General features: G+C 46.4%; 1 protein-coding gene across 1 annotated transcript; it reads left to right on the plus strand.

The window, feature by feature from the left end:
- Positions 1 to 2,165: 2,165 nt before the first annotated feature.
- Positions 2,166 to 16,494, plus strand: LOC135830848 (multiple epidermal growth factor-like domains protein 8). The gene is made up of 15 exons (XM_065343052.1): positions 2,166 to 2,723; positions 4,255 to 4,439; positions 4,758 to 4,967; positions 6,218 to 6,416; positions 6,645 to 6,742; positions 7,559 to 7,766; positions 8,225 to 8,426; positions 8,828 to 8,973; positions 10,156 to 11,054; positions 12,437 to 12,595; positions 12,996 to 13,517; positions 14,090 to 14,214; positions 14,802 to 14,942; positions 15,514 to 15,633; positions 16,373 to 16,494. The coding sequence occupies exons 1-15, from the start codon at positions 2,468 to 2,470 to the stop codon at positions 16,470 to 16,472; spliced, it is 3,570 nt and encodes a 1,189-aa protein (XP_065199124.1). The 5' UTR covers positions 2,166 to 2,467; the 3' UTR covers positions 16,473 to 16,494.
- The last annotated feature ends 253 nt before the right edge of the window (positions 16,495 to 16,747 follow it).

Genomic DNA, 16,747 nt, shown 5'->3' on the forward strand with positions numbered 1-16,747 from the left:
CTTTCTGACTGTATATAGTATCATGTTACAGTGATGGAGAGTTACTCTAAACTCGTATCCATATGTCCTTTTCTCTTTTACATTTATTTATGGCTCAACATCCGAGTTTCAAATTGTATAATAATAGCTTGTTTATCGCAATCGCATTAATTTTTTCAATTTCAATTTCAATTTCGGAGAGAAAAGAGCATTACGTGGCATGTGGCCTCAAATTTCCTAACACTCATTAATTTTGTGTTCAATAAAACTGGAGTAAAAGACCAGCAACAGCAGCTATTATCATGATTATCAGGGGTATAACTCTGCATAGATGTACCGGTACATGTAAGATTGTAGTGTTGTACAACCCAACACTGGTTAAAAACCAGTGTTAATTAAGCATTGTTATAGTTCACGCAATTGTTAGATTGACAGCATGAAACAAGGTGGAGGACACTGTGTTCGGAAACAGTGACCTTACTACAACCTTCCGCGGTTGGCAGAGCCCCTGTCCCTGCGGACCATCTGAACCATATGGGTGTCGCACCCGGTTCTGACCCTCATTATGCTAGGGGGTTGGGAGACTACTCCCGACGTCCGTGTTTTGTTCGCTCTTTTTCTTTATGTCGTCCTGGTGGTCATGCGGCCACTGAAAGGTTTTTTAAAACAAAACTACGCAACAAGATCAACAACGATGTGATTTACAAACATAAGTAGTTGACGTGACCGACGTGTAGCCGGTGTGTTCCGACGTGGTGAAGGCCTACCCATGGCCACGTCGGGACATCACCAGCCCCGTCTAAGAGAGCACCTTCTCGCGACAGTGTCATGGTGATGACAAAAAAACTGTTGACAGCTGACGAGCTGAGAGAAGGACGCCATGGGCAGAAGTTGGAAGAAAAAGAAGTTTTTTATACAAGCTGAAGTTTCAGTGGCCGCATGACCACCAGGACGACATAAAGAAAAAGAGCGAAGAACAAAACACGGACGTCGGGAGTAGTCTCCCAACCCCCTAGCATAATGAGGGTCAGAACTAGGCATGGGCGGGTAATGCTAGTTATTTGCTGTGATAATACTGTCTGAAGGCAATGCTCATAATATGAGGATATAGTGCCACTTATAATGCTCACACTACTCCATAATGCCAGTTTGAAAGTTGGAAAAGTCTTGGATCAAGGCCAAAGCGTAGAAGAAAAAACCTTAAACAGCAGTGAGCATGTTGTCTGAAACAATCCACTGAGAAGGTTTATTTGCAACATCAAGTCTCCGGACGAAGCCGGACAGGTTCTGAGATGCACGATTTTCGGAACTGGACCTACCCAGCTTCATGCATGACACCGTTGTCGACCGGCAATTATGCTTGTAATGCCAATTTTGCATGCGAAATGGTGTTATAATGCCAGCATTATGCCACCTGGAAAAAAGGGACTATAATACCAGCCATAATGCTAGCATTACCCGCCCTTGCCTAGTCAGAACCGGGTGCGACACCCATAATTATGGTTGAATGGTTCAGATGGTCCGCAGGGACCGGGGCTCTGTCAACCGCGGAAGGTTGTAGTAAGGTCACCGTTTCCGAACACAGTGTCCTCCACCTTGTTTCATGCTGTCAATCTGACATGCAATAATGCAAGACTGTACCATCGAATAGGAACGAAACTGCTGTGTTCGCTAAAAATAAGAACGGGCTGTAGGCTAGAATTATTTAGTAACTAACTAACTAATTACTTAGAAGAACCCTGATCTGAAGCCCCCCCCCCCCCCCGTTCTTCGGCGCCAGACACTGAGACAGTCAGTACTGTAAAGATTTTGTGTACAGACAGTCAGTCATGTACTTCGAAGTATACTATTACTAGTAGTAGTAGATCTAGTATTACTAGTACTAGTAGTAGTATTACACTAATTTACAGTGCTGGCAACTGAAATCCGACCCCCTGGGCGGGGCGCCGCGCCGCCCAGGGGGTCGGATTTCAGTTGCCAGCACTGTACTCTCTGTAGTAAAAATTGATAGTCGAGTCTGTCATACATGTACTGAGTCTGCACTGACTGTATCGTAGACTAGTGTCACTACATGATAAGATTGTTATGACTATGTCGTAGAGACAGACTGTGTGGTGTGGTCATGGATCTGCATCATGTGCATGCAGTGAACAAGTAGACCGACCTGTTCGAGTGCCACTCCACTACACGTTTGTTGAACAAGAAGTTTAGTTAGTTTAGTTGGTGGTGTCATTCTGTCAACGTTTGTGTTCATTCAGACCGTAGATGATTTCTACAACGACCAGGCAGTAGTGCTGGGAAAGTTGGATTTGGACAACAAGGAGAGTGTACAATTAATTTACTGGTGCTCAGATGAAGTTAGTGAGGTAAAGATAATAATTGTTGTCCAGGCTGCACTACCGGTTGACCTGAACCTTCTAGCATGCTGTTTGGAATATTCATCAGAGCAGAGAATCGTTTGGAGAAGTTTGGCTAGCTCCGCAAGGGGATGTCTTGGAGGACACCCAATCTCTGCCGTCGTCGTTGCTCCTTTGTACTTTCTTCTCTCCTCCTATTATTTTCCTACCAATGTTTCGCCACTATTCATGTCTCGAGCACCGAATGTTCCCTGAAGGACATTATTCGAGTAGATGTGGACGACTTGGCAAGCGCCCGCAGCGGTAGCCTTGAGCACATCCGAGAAGCGAGTGACGGCCAGCAAACACCGACATGTTCACTTGGTGTTCGCCAATGGCATATTCTCGGTGAGTGAAAGCCACGGTGCGTCAGGATAGGAGTGCTATCACTATGCACTAGGGCCCTATAAGCCGCCTATTTGAGTTCAGATGGTAAAGGTGCGCGGGAGCTAATTTTTTTGTAGTAGACTGATCTAAATATGCAACGTTTTCTGAAAATTAATGTGCTGATCAAATCAATTATCCAACCATCCCAGCTATATTCATGTCCCTGGAGAAATAAAATTATCGCCGCCAGCAGTTTCAAAATTCAAATTCCACTTTAGAATTGGTGCGTTCGCTTGCCGTATGGTGCAAGTGTCTGTCAGTGTTGGCGACTCTAGGAATGTATTTCCTTGCAACCTGCGCTCATCCACTGTGAATGTTGACACTCGGCAATTCCTGTGCAAGCTATTCACAAATCCATTGATATTCTGCTCTAGGCAATTGCAAGACAGTAGAGTGCCAATTATCTGCACCTCTCCGGCGGGTGGGGGGATGAGGAGTATGTTTGGACAAGGGAGCAGCCACACATCCATCTAAAACATGCATACCCCCTCATGTTTTCATCATTTCTCTTTCTCTTCAGCAGTACCACAGGAACTCAACACACTCCAGCTCCTGAAAATAACACTTTGGGGACCCATTGCGACTTCAACCTGTTGCCGTACATCCTGTGCACCATTTGAATGGTGCAATTTGGGTGGAAAAATCATGATCGTTCGGATTGTAGACGTTCGGATAATCGGCATTCTACTGTAGTAAAATGGACATAACAATAGAATAGGACTAAACGGAGCAGGGAAGCGATAAGCACAACAGTGACATGCGCTCATCGCACCAGGGGACGAAAAGAAATTGGGAAAAAGAATCTAACGAAACTGTCACGGGAACAGTGAAAAGGGGACAGCAATGACAACATCAAGCCCACCGGGTACCAAGTGAACAGTTTCAGGGTGAAGACGCTTTCTGCTTTGGATACATGAATTAGGCTTGTACAAGTGAAAGCAAAAATTAAATGGCCTCTAAAACTCTCAGCTGAATCACATGGGCATGAGGAGAGCGGTGCACATACAATGATAATTTAATGCGATTCTCTTTCCTTCCTATTTTTGTGTCCCCTGGGGTGATGTACGCATGCCACTGCCGCGCTAACAAATGCTTCCCTGCTTCATTTTGTGCTATTTTTTCACTCACCGCTTTCTGTTCCACATGAAATGGAAGCATGTACTACATGCTACTTCCAACGGCCTATTCTCTGCGTGTACTCTAATTCCAAGCTATTCTCTGCGTGTACTCTAATTTCAGAAATTTTCGGTGCTCAATATTTTCGGTATGAGGGCAAAAGGCCAGGTTAGGTGAACAGAAATTTTCGGTACAGAGAAGCAGTTCCCTATTGGATTACGTGTGTTAGTGTTTGTTCGGTGTATTGAAATTTTGGGTATGAAACAGATGCACCGAAAGTACCGAAAAGAAAAGTACACCGAAAATTTGTGAAATTACAGTAATTTGTGTACCCGCTATTTGTTTGTTGTTCTTGTTTGTTTTTGCAACATGCCAGGTGACTCTTCAAGCTCTTCTAGTGTTGTCGTCAATCTGAACATCAGACACTTCAAGTCGCTGTGCACTGAGGGCTATCTCTATGTGTATGATGGAGCTACTGAGGAGTCACCAATGCTGTTCGTCACCGTCGGCGGAGATGACAACAGCACTTCGAAAGGGATTGTGTCAGCAACATCAGGATCGGTATGTCATTCTTACCTCGAGTACAGTTGTACTATAGATGTATAAGGAAATAGGAAATTTCCCTTTTCAGTCTCTCAGACTTATGAAGAAAGAAAATAGTTTTGCATGTTGCTTAGCACATACTAGTATTACAATATTGGTCTGGGGATTAGGATCATTTACATATTAGCCAAAAACGTAAGTGAGTGGGTTCGTTATGTATTCTTAGTACCTTCAACGAAGAGGAAGCAGACCCCCTTGTATTTCTTCACATAGCTTACCCGTTGTAAGCTCGGATGAGCTTCCATGTCGTTCTGTTTTTTTTTGCTTTTCATCCAGATGCTCATTTCCCTGTACGTCTCCGGACAGAGCACGTTCAGTGCATCGTACAGCGTTGACAGCTGCACACAACAGTGCTTAGAGCATGGTAGCTGCAACAAAGATGGATCTTGCGGACCGTGTCATTCAGGCTGGACTGGCGAGTTCTGCGGTGTGCTGCGCTGTCCAAGGGACTGCCACAGCTCCAAAGGGCAGGGAGAGTGCAACATGGTATGTGTATGGTATGTGTATGGTATGTGTGTCCAGCCTGCGTTCTAGGTTGCATTCCGTCTGGGTCTGTGCTGCGTGTCTTTTACAATGCACGCCTAAAGCCAGTACTTTAGAAGTATAGCCGATGGCAGTTCTGACGGATGGTTGTGCTTGGTGCTTATGGATAGTAGTGGTGCACAATCAATGTATTGCCAGAACAGTAGTCAAAGCAGTCCCCATCCGTGCAACACATTAACATATCACACATGCCAGTGGTGTATCCAGAGGGGGGGGGGGGGGGGGGGGGGGGACTTAATGGCTAGACTTAATTTGAAAGCACAGTTTTATACATAGAATGAAATGAAGAAGCGCGACGTCGTGCTTAGAGGTAACAGATCGCGCTTCTTCATTAAACTGAATTCGGAAATCTATGTTAAGGCAAAGCCAAGGGTACATTTCTCCCAGAAGTGTGCAGCTCCCCATAACCAACCGGGCATTACTCACTTTCAGAATTCCATGTGCATCGTTTGTGTGATGCAATGCACCTGAAATGTGCACGGCCAGCCTTGCATCTTGAAGGCACACACAGTCTCTCCATCGGCAGTTCCACACTCTGGAGAGTTATGTGTAATCAAAAGAATTTAACCGCCCAATAGTGTGTAACTCTGCATGGCTTTGCTACGGGTCCACCGACAATGAAAATTCACATCATAACACAGTGCAGTGCTCGCATTGTGCACCTTACGTGTCCAGCAAGGGTAGTAAAAACAGCACTCCCGGCAGAAATCCACACAGGTCATGCCAGAAAAATGGTAGATTACCGGACTGCGCACGCTGACCTTCATTCTACACGGCACCAAGAGTCCATAACCCCGGGGTTTATGGACTCTTGATGGCACGAAACGCACTACGTGGAACGGGTGATGTGAGAGCTGCACGTCTTTGGAGGTTTATGTCCGGCCCTTGGTTTAATGTACATGTATAAAGATAAGTGATTGAACAGTCTCTGCTGGGGTGACTATGAGTACACCAAGGCTTAGTGGTAGAGCATTCCTGGCCTTTGGTGGCGTCCCTGCTTACAGTTCTGGCGGTGAGAATGAATTTGTGTTCCAACACTTTCAACTAGTAATCATCCTGCGTGTATTTGCAACTTTGGGCAAAGCAAGTGAACGAACAAACTCCTATGCCAATAGTAATTTTTTTATTTGTAGTATCAGAACACCTGAGATCCTAACGTATGTAAACTGTGACTGTGCTCTTCTGTACACTAGAACACCGGATTGTGTGAATGCCACCGCGGGTACAGTGGCGACGAGTGCAGTTTCCCATCCAACATCACTGCACTGTCCCTGGCTGGACGCGTCAAGGCGTATGTTCTGACGTCCGGCTCGGCTGCGTTCCCGTCTCGTTCCGGGCATTCATCTGCAATGACCACGCAGGATGGGTATAGTTTACTCTGGGTCTTTGGCGGTAAGTGATGATAGAGATTATCAACAAGGAAATGTCGACATGTAGAAGCATCCCAATGGAATCTGGGGATTGAGCGTGCATTTCCTGCATAGGAATATTCGTTTCATCGGTGGATAGACTGGCCACGCACAGTTGGCATCTTTATGCAGATCAGCGGTACAGCGACACTGAACAGCATTCTGACTTTTTGGGGTTTGTATGTACTATTTTGACTCTGTGATGCTCCAGGCCACAGCGGGCAGAGCGTTCTTGATGACTTGATAGTATACGACTTCAGGACCAGTGAATGGCGACATGTGAACACCTCCCACAGCAAAAAACGTCCTGTAAGCAATTCTTTTTCTGTTTTGAATGTAGTGGAGGAGTTCATATAAACTGTACCAGTAGCAATATGTCCAAATGACTTTATTCCCGCAGCTATGTTTAAAGTTAGCGATCTCACTCCCCTGTTGCCCGCCACCCTCCTGGCACCTCCACCCATCTGCTGCACACAGCCGCCCCAACGCCTCTGTCCACGCTTTAATGCCCACACCCGCCTGTTGCCCGTCACCCTCCTGACACTTCGACTCACTCCTAGCGCCTTGGTCCACGCTAACTTTCTCCCAATACCTTTGTGCTACCAGACTTAGCGCCCACCTGCACATAGCGCTAACTTTTTGTTTATGCCTGTGGCTCTATGTGTTTATAAGCGTACTACAGGGTAGATCCCTAGGACCAGTTGTCTGATGATTGCCTAGCGGCATGAATCTCAGAGTTACAACCAACCTGAACGTCCTCCGCTGAGTGTGCTATGTTTATAATATACTTGTTGACTACGTGCACTTATCAGTTCATTGTTCACAGATACTCCGAAGTACTCGTACACTCAGTCTGTATTCTTGATGCTGCGTGCCTTTTCAAGTTGATTGTTGTCCTGCTCTGTTACCTGGGAGTAATTCCATTGATGCCACAAAGTATAGCGCTCTTGATGTTGTTGTTGTTGTTGTTGTTGTTGTTGTTGTTGTTGTTGTTGTTGTTGTTGTTGTTGTTGTTGTTGTTGTTGTTGTTGTTGTTGTTGTTGTTGTTGTTGTTGTTGTTGTTGTTTTTTGTTGTTGTTGTGTGTGTGTGTGTGTGTGTTTGTGTGTTTGACTGACTGGGTCCAGGCTGGGAGATACCAACACACCATGACTGCTGTGGGCAATACTCGTCTCTATGTGTTCGGCGGTGAGCTGCAGAGTGGGGTACGAGTAAATGAAATGTGGATGTTTGATATCACCAGTCGCGAGTGGAGCCAGCTTGAAAGTAATGCTGCCGAGCCGCTCAGTTTGCACTCAATGTGTCTAAATCATTCGTCGATCGTCGTGTTTGGAGGTGAGCTGCACACACATATGGCTGACATTTTATATTTATTTTGTTTATTGCAGTGCTGATACCTACGGTAAGAGGGGAAACCAAACATAACCAAGACCAAACAGTACAACAAGGGGTATGTAGGCGGCGCTACATGAGCTATACTGGTGAGGTGTGGGGTGCTCCCCCCTACCAAAAACCTTGGGATCAATGTACACAGCACGATACGCAGTATAGTCATTTTCCTGCATGCTGAACACTACATGTGAAAAGTGAGCAGTGATTATAAAAAGTGAACCATACCTCTTGCTTGCTTAAGGTAGCAGCCTGGTCCTAAATTTCATATGGCATTCAATTGACCGTAACTTGGACTCAGTATCATTGATCTTCGAGTATATCCTACTCATCGCCATCTTGCAAACAACTACAAGCAGTGCTATTAACGCCGTGCATGTAACCTATGTTCTTGCTCGTTGCAGGCTACAACTCCTCTGGCGAACTCAGGAATGTAATGTACCACTTCGACTCGGCCACCGGTGCATGGCATGCGGTGAGAATTTTGCCCGAGAGCTGGTTTGGCCTGTCGGAACGTTTGCGACTCGCTGGTCATGCAGCTGTTGTCCATGAAGAGCTGAACACGATGGTTGTGTTTGGTGGATTCGTGGCCACACACAAAAATAAGTAAGGGCATTTGATCCGTGTATTTCTCACCTTGCTACTGGATCACCCCCCCCCCCCCCCCCCCCGCGTATGCATCGAAATACTACTGAACCTGTTCTTCTATTTTTTCTTACAAACAAATGTGTTTGTTAAGAAAAAGGGTATGATTTTAGTGTGAAATTTGTGGTGTTGGTATTAAACCATGAAGAAAACTAGTATCAGCAGCATCCCCACCATACATGGTGCCCGTTTTCTTAGCACACGCATATGGATTACTGTCTCTGGTATGTAATATTAATACACATGTGTGAGTCACAGGACTATCTTGTTCAAGTGTGCAATCTGGATGTGTGTATGCTTGCAGCATCTTACTAGTTTTTGCAACTATTTCTTGTTTGTCACTGTTGGCATTGTTTGTACAGGCTGGTAACGTCACCTGGCCTATTCATGTTTCACCTGACTAGTCACTATTGGATGGAACTACCCCAGTCAAGCTCTTCTGCATCACTGGCCGCTGGCCGTGCCTTTCACTCAGCCACAGTCTTCGGGAAATACATGCTTATCTATGGTGAGGAGTTGAAAATGCAACTAAACACACAAGCTACTAGTAGCTGTTTGTTGTTGTCATGGTTTTTTCGGGAGAGGGGGGGGGGGGGGTCCTAGACCATTGGTGACTTCTTGACTTGTCTTAATACAACGTAAACTCATAACAAGATGTAATCCAGCCATTATGAAGTTGAGGGAGGGTGATAGATTGAGCACAGTAACAAAAGGAAACCTGTGAAAAGTAGTAGTAATGAGAAAGACATGAGAGAAGTGAGAAGCCGCGATGGGCATGATGGTGCAACTGTCGCCTATATCTATGTTAGGTCCCTGTGGGTGTCGTGTCAACCGGTCTTGGTGCGCAGACTTGGTCTCTCTGTCTCTCTTTCTCACTCTCGCTCTCTCTCTTTATCTATCTATCTATCTCTATCTCTCTCTCTCTCTTTCTCCCTATCTCTCTCTCTCTCTTTCTATCTCTCTCTCCTCTCCTCTCTCTCTCCTCTCTCTCTCCTCTCTCTCTCTCTCTCTCTCTCTCTCTCTCTCTCTCTCTCTCTCTCTCTCTCTCTCTCTCTCTCTCTCTCTCTCTCTCTCTCTCTCTCTCTCTCTCTCTCTCTCTCTCTCTCTCTCTCTCTCTCTCTCTCTCTCTCTCTCTCTCTCTCTCTCTATCTCTCTCTCTCTCTCTCTCTCTCTCTCTCTCTCTCTCTCTCTCTCTCTCTCTAGCTCTCTCTCTCTAGCTCTCTCTCTCTCTAGCTCTCTCTAGTTCTCTCTCTCTCTCTCTCTCTCTCTCTCTCTCTCTCTCCCCGTCATTTCCCCAATCGCAATGTGTTCCACAACCCACCTCGTCCATATTGCAAGTTTGAAGGAACTGGATTCTTAGAATCTCGACAGCCAGAGTGATTTATGGATTACAGGTGGAGAATTAACTAAGGTCCTCCAGAGTAGTTTCCCTTCAAACACACTCTGGAAGCTGCCATAGTTGTTTCGTCGCGACAGTTTCACACAAAGAGAAAGTGAATTTCCTAATTCACCTGGAGATCACCACTGTGTTGGCTGCATTTCCAAACGAAGAAGAGGCAAGACATGAAGAGGCATGGGAGATGCAGGGGAGGGGGGATTGGGTGGGCTTATGGCATTGACGTTGCCCACAGTACTATTGTGTGACAATTTTTATAAATATATTCATTATACTTTCTCCGTTTCTTTGTAGGAGGATTGACTACTGGTGTGCAAGCATCAAATCCGTGTTCGGTTTCGGAAAGCCTTCTCATTTATGATTTCACTTGCTATCGCTGGATACCCATGTCAAAACTGCCCATCAAACGCCGCTCGTTGAACTTGACATCATCCCTGCAGCGCTATGGTCACTCGGCCAGTAAGCTTGGTGATAATCGTGTTGTGGTGATGGGCGGATTTGCCGAGTCAGCACAGAACGACCTGGTTGCATTTCAGCTGCCGAGCGCTCTCACCAGCTATGATCCTGTGCCAGACTGCTACAGCCGCGGCAATGTGAGCTCATGCCTGGATGCCGTACAGTGTATCTGGTGTCCGGAAGTGCTCAACGTTACGTCGCTTCCTGCCAAGGCCAGACCAGGCTCGGCGCAGTGCATTCCGACGGCACTGTCCGGGCGCGTGTGCCTAACACCACTGTCCGATCTGGGCACATGTCATGACCTGTGCAGTTTCCAGCGCTACTGCTCGGATTGCTTGAAATGGCGCTCCGGCTATGACCGCGACAGTCGGCCTGTCTGTTCGTGGTGTTCACAATACGACTCTACACCTTCATGCAGACAGGTTGCTCTGCAGCCAAGTATGTTCTGTGATCCAGCAAGTCAGTGTGATGTAGCTGCTGATCCGAACAGTGCATTTTCCAGTCCTGTTCACCGGCCTGTCAGTTCAGCATCATTCAGCTTCACTAGGCCATTGTCGCCAACCAGCCCACCTGTCAAGAAAGTGGTGGCGTACGGTGGAATCAACCCCCTCTCTGTTGGCAAGCACTGCCGTGCTCTCGGAGACAACGGTAGCTGTGTGAACCGGACCGCAAAGGTTCGAATGTCAGTTGCACATGGCAGCGTTCGTCTTGACCTGGGCAGCGAAAAAGATTCTTTGGTGAGTGAGTTTTTTTAGCATGTGATTTGTAGGATTTGCGAGCCCTTTGGCCTTTGCTATCTGGCCAGAAAGGAATTGCTTCTGAAATGCGGCTGCCTTTTGTGGAAATGCAAGTGTTTGCCGAGGAGTTTCTAGCATAATACTATAAGTTAGGTTGAATATGTGGGCAATTCCGGGAATGTTTAAAGTATTTGGGTTTTTCTATAGTCGCCCCGGGGCAGCAGAGCTGATTTATGTATGCTTGCATATGGCAGCGCTGGTCTGGGTGCGTTTAGGCTCAGCAGGTCAAGGCCGGGAGCCACAATTGCACAGAACATGGGTCATGTAGAACTTCAAGTCCTGGGGTCGGAATGCACGCCGTCGTTTTAGTTAATATAGTTTCATGTTACTTCCCTAGATGCTACGCCCTTTTCACAACTGGCCACCTTAAACATGTACATTAGTGCTTTTGCACCATTAGGTATTCTCATTCAAATAGTACAACTAACTACTATCCACTATCCAGGCAAATAAAGTCTTGGGCAAGAGACTCGGCACATTTCCTCACCCCGTTCCTATCATCAAACTCCAGGGGTCTTCAAATTTTCTCCCATTGCAATATTATAGTTTAGCTTGTCCTTCAATTTTTTGATCACGGTCCATCGTATTGTCCACTGGTTTCTGCGCCATTGTGTCAGGAAGGAGGCATGCAGTGGAACTCGTCCTTTACATACCCTGATAAGACATATACTTGCTTAGTACGGACACTATCCAGGACGGCCGGTGTAGTGCTCCATTTCTGTAGTGTGTTCGGAGTTGAAGGACCCCAGATGCTAAGCACACTTTCCTGTTCTCTATGGGGGTCTGTAGATTCTACGTCTGATCACATTGATCACACTGATCACACTGATCACACTGATTCCACTGCAAGGCCAAAGCCAAAGAATATACTGGATGATTGTCTCCTCCTGCCCCAAATTTGGGGGCCGCCCGGGAAATTTTATATAATTATTTTCGGAGGTCTAGTCCATACGTACGTACGGAGACCGAGCAGTTTCGCTTTTTCGTAGTGAAACCTGACGGGAACATCGATTTTGGTTCCAAACTCGTACACACTTTGAAGAATACAACCAAACTTGGCACACGTTTCACTAAAATGTGCTCTGTTTCTGGAGTACCGTTTAGTTGGCATGCGGCTGCTCCGTGTGCATCAGCTGTTGGATCCTGTTATAGATCGTACCAACCAAACACACCCTCAGTGATCAAGCAATAATGCATTAAAAAATTAAAAATTAAATCCGCCCACCCTCCCCATTTTTTCTGAAAAAAAGGACGACCATCAAGTTTAGGATCTATGTGGCACGTTTTAGCCTTTCTCCTGTTTGTACTCGTTGTTGGTACAGGAAACAGCAGCTTCTGTGACTGCGCTTTCTAATGTCAGCGAGCCGGTGGAAAGCATATTCTTCGTGCACATTGACGATGGTTGGGTGTGGCTGCGCGTCGTTGCTGAGTCGGATCCCAACACTCAGGACCCCGTGTCCGGGGACATTAATGTTACTCTGGTCAGTTATATGCTGTAATTGTGTTTGTATCTGTGTATGTGTGTGTGGGGGGGGGGGGGGGTGCATATGCGCATGTGTGTGCATGGGTAGGTGTGCAAGTGTATCCACGTGTACATGTCTGTGCACATTTGCATATGCATATGTGTGTAGACTGTAGGTTATCAAGTTGTGTAACAACAGTAATTTTATGGTTTGCATGATAAGTTGACAATCATTGTGGTCAATAACGTTATAAGAAGAGTTAGCCGGTGAAGTTCCACTTGTGTGCATCACATACAAAGGGCATGTTCTGAGAGTTAGACTTAAAGTAGATTTTTGTGAAATACCGTGTTCATGCCAGCCCTATTTTCCCGTGGACTTACACGCTCTATCTCTTCTTTTTTTTTGCTTTTTTATATAGGTACCAGGTGGCCGAAATTCCAGTCCGGAAGCCCTGGGCGGTGTGCATTCCTTTATTGAGGAACCGAGTATTGTAGCGAAGTCTCCATCATCACAGCCCGTGTATTTCGATTCAGATAGTTCCCTGTCATTGCGTTCCGCGCCTACTGAGCAACGTTTGCCAACTACCGTCCCAGTACCCACCGTGGATGTTGCTGATGTTCTCAGCTTCGGTGCTGCAGCTCCTGTTGAGTATAGCAGTGCTATACATGAGCCTGCGGTTAACACGCTGGGTACACTCTCGGCGGTTCCACTGGCGTTCCACTTCTACAGTGATGCATGCGGAGCGCACACGGACTGCTCGGCGTGCGTCACCAACAGTTCTTGTGGATGGTGTGCGCAGAGAGGAACCTGCGTGCACATGTCCAGCACTCAAATCGGATCCTGCCCCGGACCAGCTACATTCAATGGTTCCAGCTGGATTCAGGACTCGGCTAGCTGTCTATCGTGTCAACATCGTGATACATGCGATGCTTGTCTGGATGTAAGTCGGTGGGTGCTACCCGAATTCCCGAGTACCTTCATAAACATACCTCGCAAGGCTACTCAACATTCTTGCTTTCCTATTATCACGATAATTTACAACCAATATGATGTTCTTGCAGTGTATCCTATCTTTTTTGGCGAGATGGTTGTGGGGGAGGGGGACGGCGTAACAGGCAGCAGTCATTGTCCCTAGCTGCTCATGTACAGCATGGCTAGACTTAAATGCAATTCTAAAACTGCGACATATGCAGAAATGTTTTTCAGGAATTATTTTTTCGTCCAAAGAGTTTCCCCGCTGAATTGAATGATGGACCAATGGCATTTAGTCCAGTTCTCATGCTTTCAGTACTTCAAAAGAAGTATATTCATCATCTGTGAGCAGACGTTTCAACTGGTGAACAGCCTTGCTTAGGAGTTGTAGGAATTATTTGTAGACAACATTTCTGCTTGTACCCATTGTGGTAGGGCTCAGTATGTCACCATTGCATCTGGCTCTCTTCAATATACACCGGTGGAGCTTGATATTCATTGGGCCGTTTTGTGTGTGTATGTGTGTGTATGCGTGTACAGAGCATAGCATGTGAGTGGAATATGAATGGATTCTGCCAATTGATCGCACCAGGAACGATTGGAAGCATAGTGGCAAGCTCCTCTACTGTCAGGATGAAGCAAGAATGTCCTCTTCCTTGTCCTCAGTAAGAATGTGTGGCCTAGTTCACTGTAAAGGAATTCATGAGGTGGTAAATCCTAAGGCAATGGAGCTTCTTTTGCTCCTCTCTTCATTTCATCTGGTCTGAATATACAAGTGTACGAAACATCGTTGCAAGGGTGAAAAGGCTAATACCTAGTTTTCAGCATACACACATGCATCTGAGATTGGGTTCCTAACTTTGATTGCGGCGGAGGCAACAGTGACTAGGCCGAGGTGAAGAGCACCACCCTTAAGATGTAGAGTTCATTGGAACAAGAAGTCTCTGAATTCTAACACCGCCTTCCTTCGACCTCTACGATCTACATTGACTATGGGCCACCTTACACCACTCATTTATGTATAGAAAGGCAACACAGTGGTAGTGTGTTACAGGTGGGGTTATGTACGTAGTGTGTTACAGGTGCGGTTATGTACGTAATGAAGAATACCTTGTTCAAAGGTTTTACCCAACCAGCTGACACGAACACGTGTCCCTGTTTTACTTCAACCCTGATGCATCATCATGGCTGCCACGTTTCCCTGCCATGCTACTGTGCACAAGTATTCCTGTTGTGTCATGTGTCAATGCAGACGTAGCCGATGCGATGAGTGTATGCTTGGTGGGTTCGCACGGCCGTGCGTGTGGTGTGTCAGTACGGGCAAGTGTCATGATCAGGCCAAGATGCCACTTGTCAATGCCTACGGACAGTGTCGCCTCTACTTCTCAAACAGGTTAGTCATGCAATTCTGAGCCCGGTTCAACTTAAATCCGTGCTGCACCACTTCTCAGTGTCAACAAGAGCATTGTGCCTATGGAGGTACACTCTGAGCTTCTCAATCTTCTCTAGTTGAAACAACTCAATCTGCTCTAGTTGAAACAGGAATCTTCTCTAGTTGAAACAGGAATCTGCTCTAGTTGAAACAGGAATCTGCTCTAGTTGAAACAGGAAAGGCACTGTGACAAGCAGTATTGCACAACATTGAATACCTGTTAGATTTCTTTATGCTTGTCGTCACTGCGCAAGTATTGGCTCAGTCTAGGCTATTGCACTGACTGTTTCAGTTCCTTACCACTGATGCAGGCCCGGCGGAACGACGTTGGTCCGGCCATGGCCGGACCAAGCATGGCCGGACCAACCTTTTTGGCCACCAACATCTGTTTACTGCTGAGGAGGTCATGTGTACACCATAGTATACCCTCCATATCATACACAAACTGTATAGAAGGCTAGGGTATGGCGGGACCAATCAATAACTGCTTCCGCCGGTCCTGTGATGTCTTCTATTTGCATGTTCTCTGCAGCCCGGACATGTGCAGGAATTGCTCGGCACGGACTGTGTGTAGTGACTGCCTTGCCACACCATCCGCACAGGATCGTTTCTGCGGCTGGTGCATGGACGTCAGCGATCCGCAGAGTGGCAGGTTGGTACTGCATGCCCTATCATCTGTATCGTCTTCACTCTCTAGTGATGCTCGTAGCCTGGGTCAATAAGGAAGATGACATAATGCGTTTAAAACAATCAGAACGAGTGCTATACACTGATGGATACTGCTGGTGGCCCAAGCCAGTATTTATAACATGGAGATTGCAGTGTATGGTTGCGATCCAAAATGCCGTGTGCTGTGCACTAATCGAGTCTACAGTGCTTGATACAGGTTGTGGGGAGAGGGAATGGGATGGAATGTAGGGAAGTCTACAACAAGAGGAGAGGGGGGGGGGGGGGTGCAGATTGATGGAATTATGAGGGGACTAATTCTCCTGTGGGGAAGGGGAGGGGTCATTCCTGCAAAGAATAACGGCGGCTTATAGTGAATGTAGGGTAGTGAGGCTTATAGTGAATGTAGGGTAGTGAGATATGAAAGCTGCACATGAGTGCAAGCAGGGCAGTGAGGTATGATAGCTGCACATGACCCACCCCAGGGCAGTGATTTGGTGTAGGTAACAATGTTGGTGTTTTGGTTTTTGCAAAAAATGTACCATGGAAAAATGTACCATGGAAAAATGTACCATGGAAAAATGTACCATGGAAAAATGTACCATGGAAAAATGTACCATGGAAAAATGTACCATGGAAAAATGTACCATGGAAAAATGTACCATGGAAGCTGACAGGCGTTGACACTCGAATGAACTGCCTCGTCTCTTCCTTCTTTAAACCAGATGTATGCCTGGCAGCTTTGACGGACCATCCGCCAATGAAACTTGCGATATTTCATCCATGGATACAAGACGTGTACCTGTGTACGCCAACCACACGTGAGTGTGTCATGTAACCCATGCACTCTAACCCTATCCACCACACAGTCACTCATGTTGTTGTAACCCATGCACTCTAACCCTATCCACCACGCAGTCACTCATGTTGTTATAACCCATGCACTCTAACCCTATCCACCACACAGTCACTCATGTTGTTATAACCCATGCACCCTAACCCTATCCACCACACAGTCACTCATGTTGTTATAACCCATGCACTCTAACCCTATCCACCACACAGTCACTCGTGTTGTTGTAACCCATGCACTCTAACCC

This window comes from Sycon ciliatum, chromosome 1 (genome assembly GCF_964019385.1).
Source record: "Sycon ciliatum chromosome 1, ocSycCili1.1, whole genome shotgun sequence".
Classification (NCBI taxonomy): domain Eukaryota; kingdom Metazoa; phylum Porifera; class Calcarea; order Leucosolenida; family Sycettidae; genus Sycon; species Sycon ciliatum.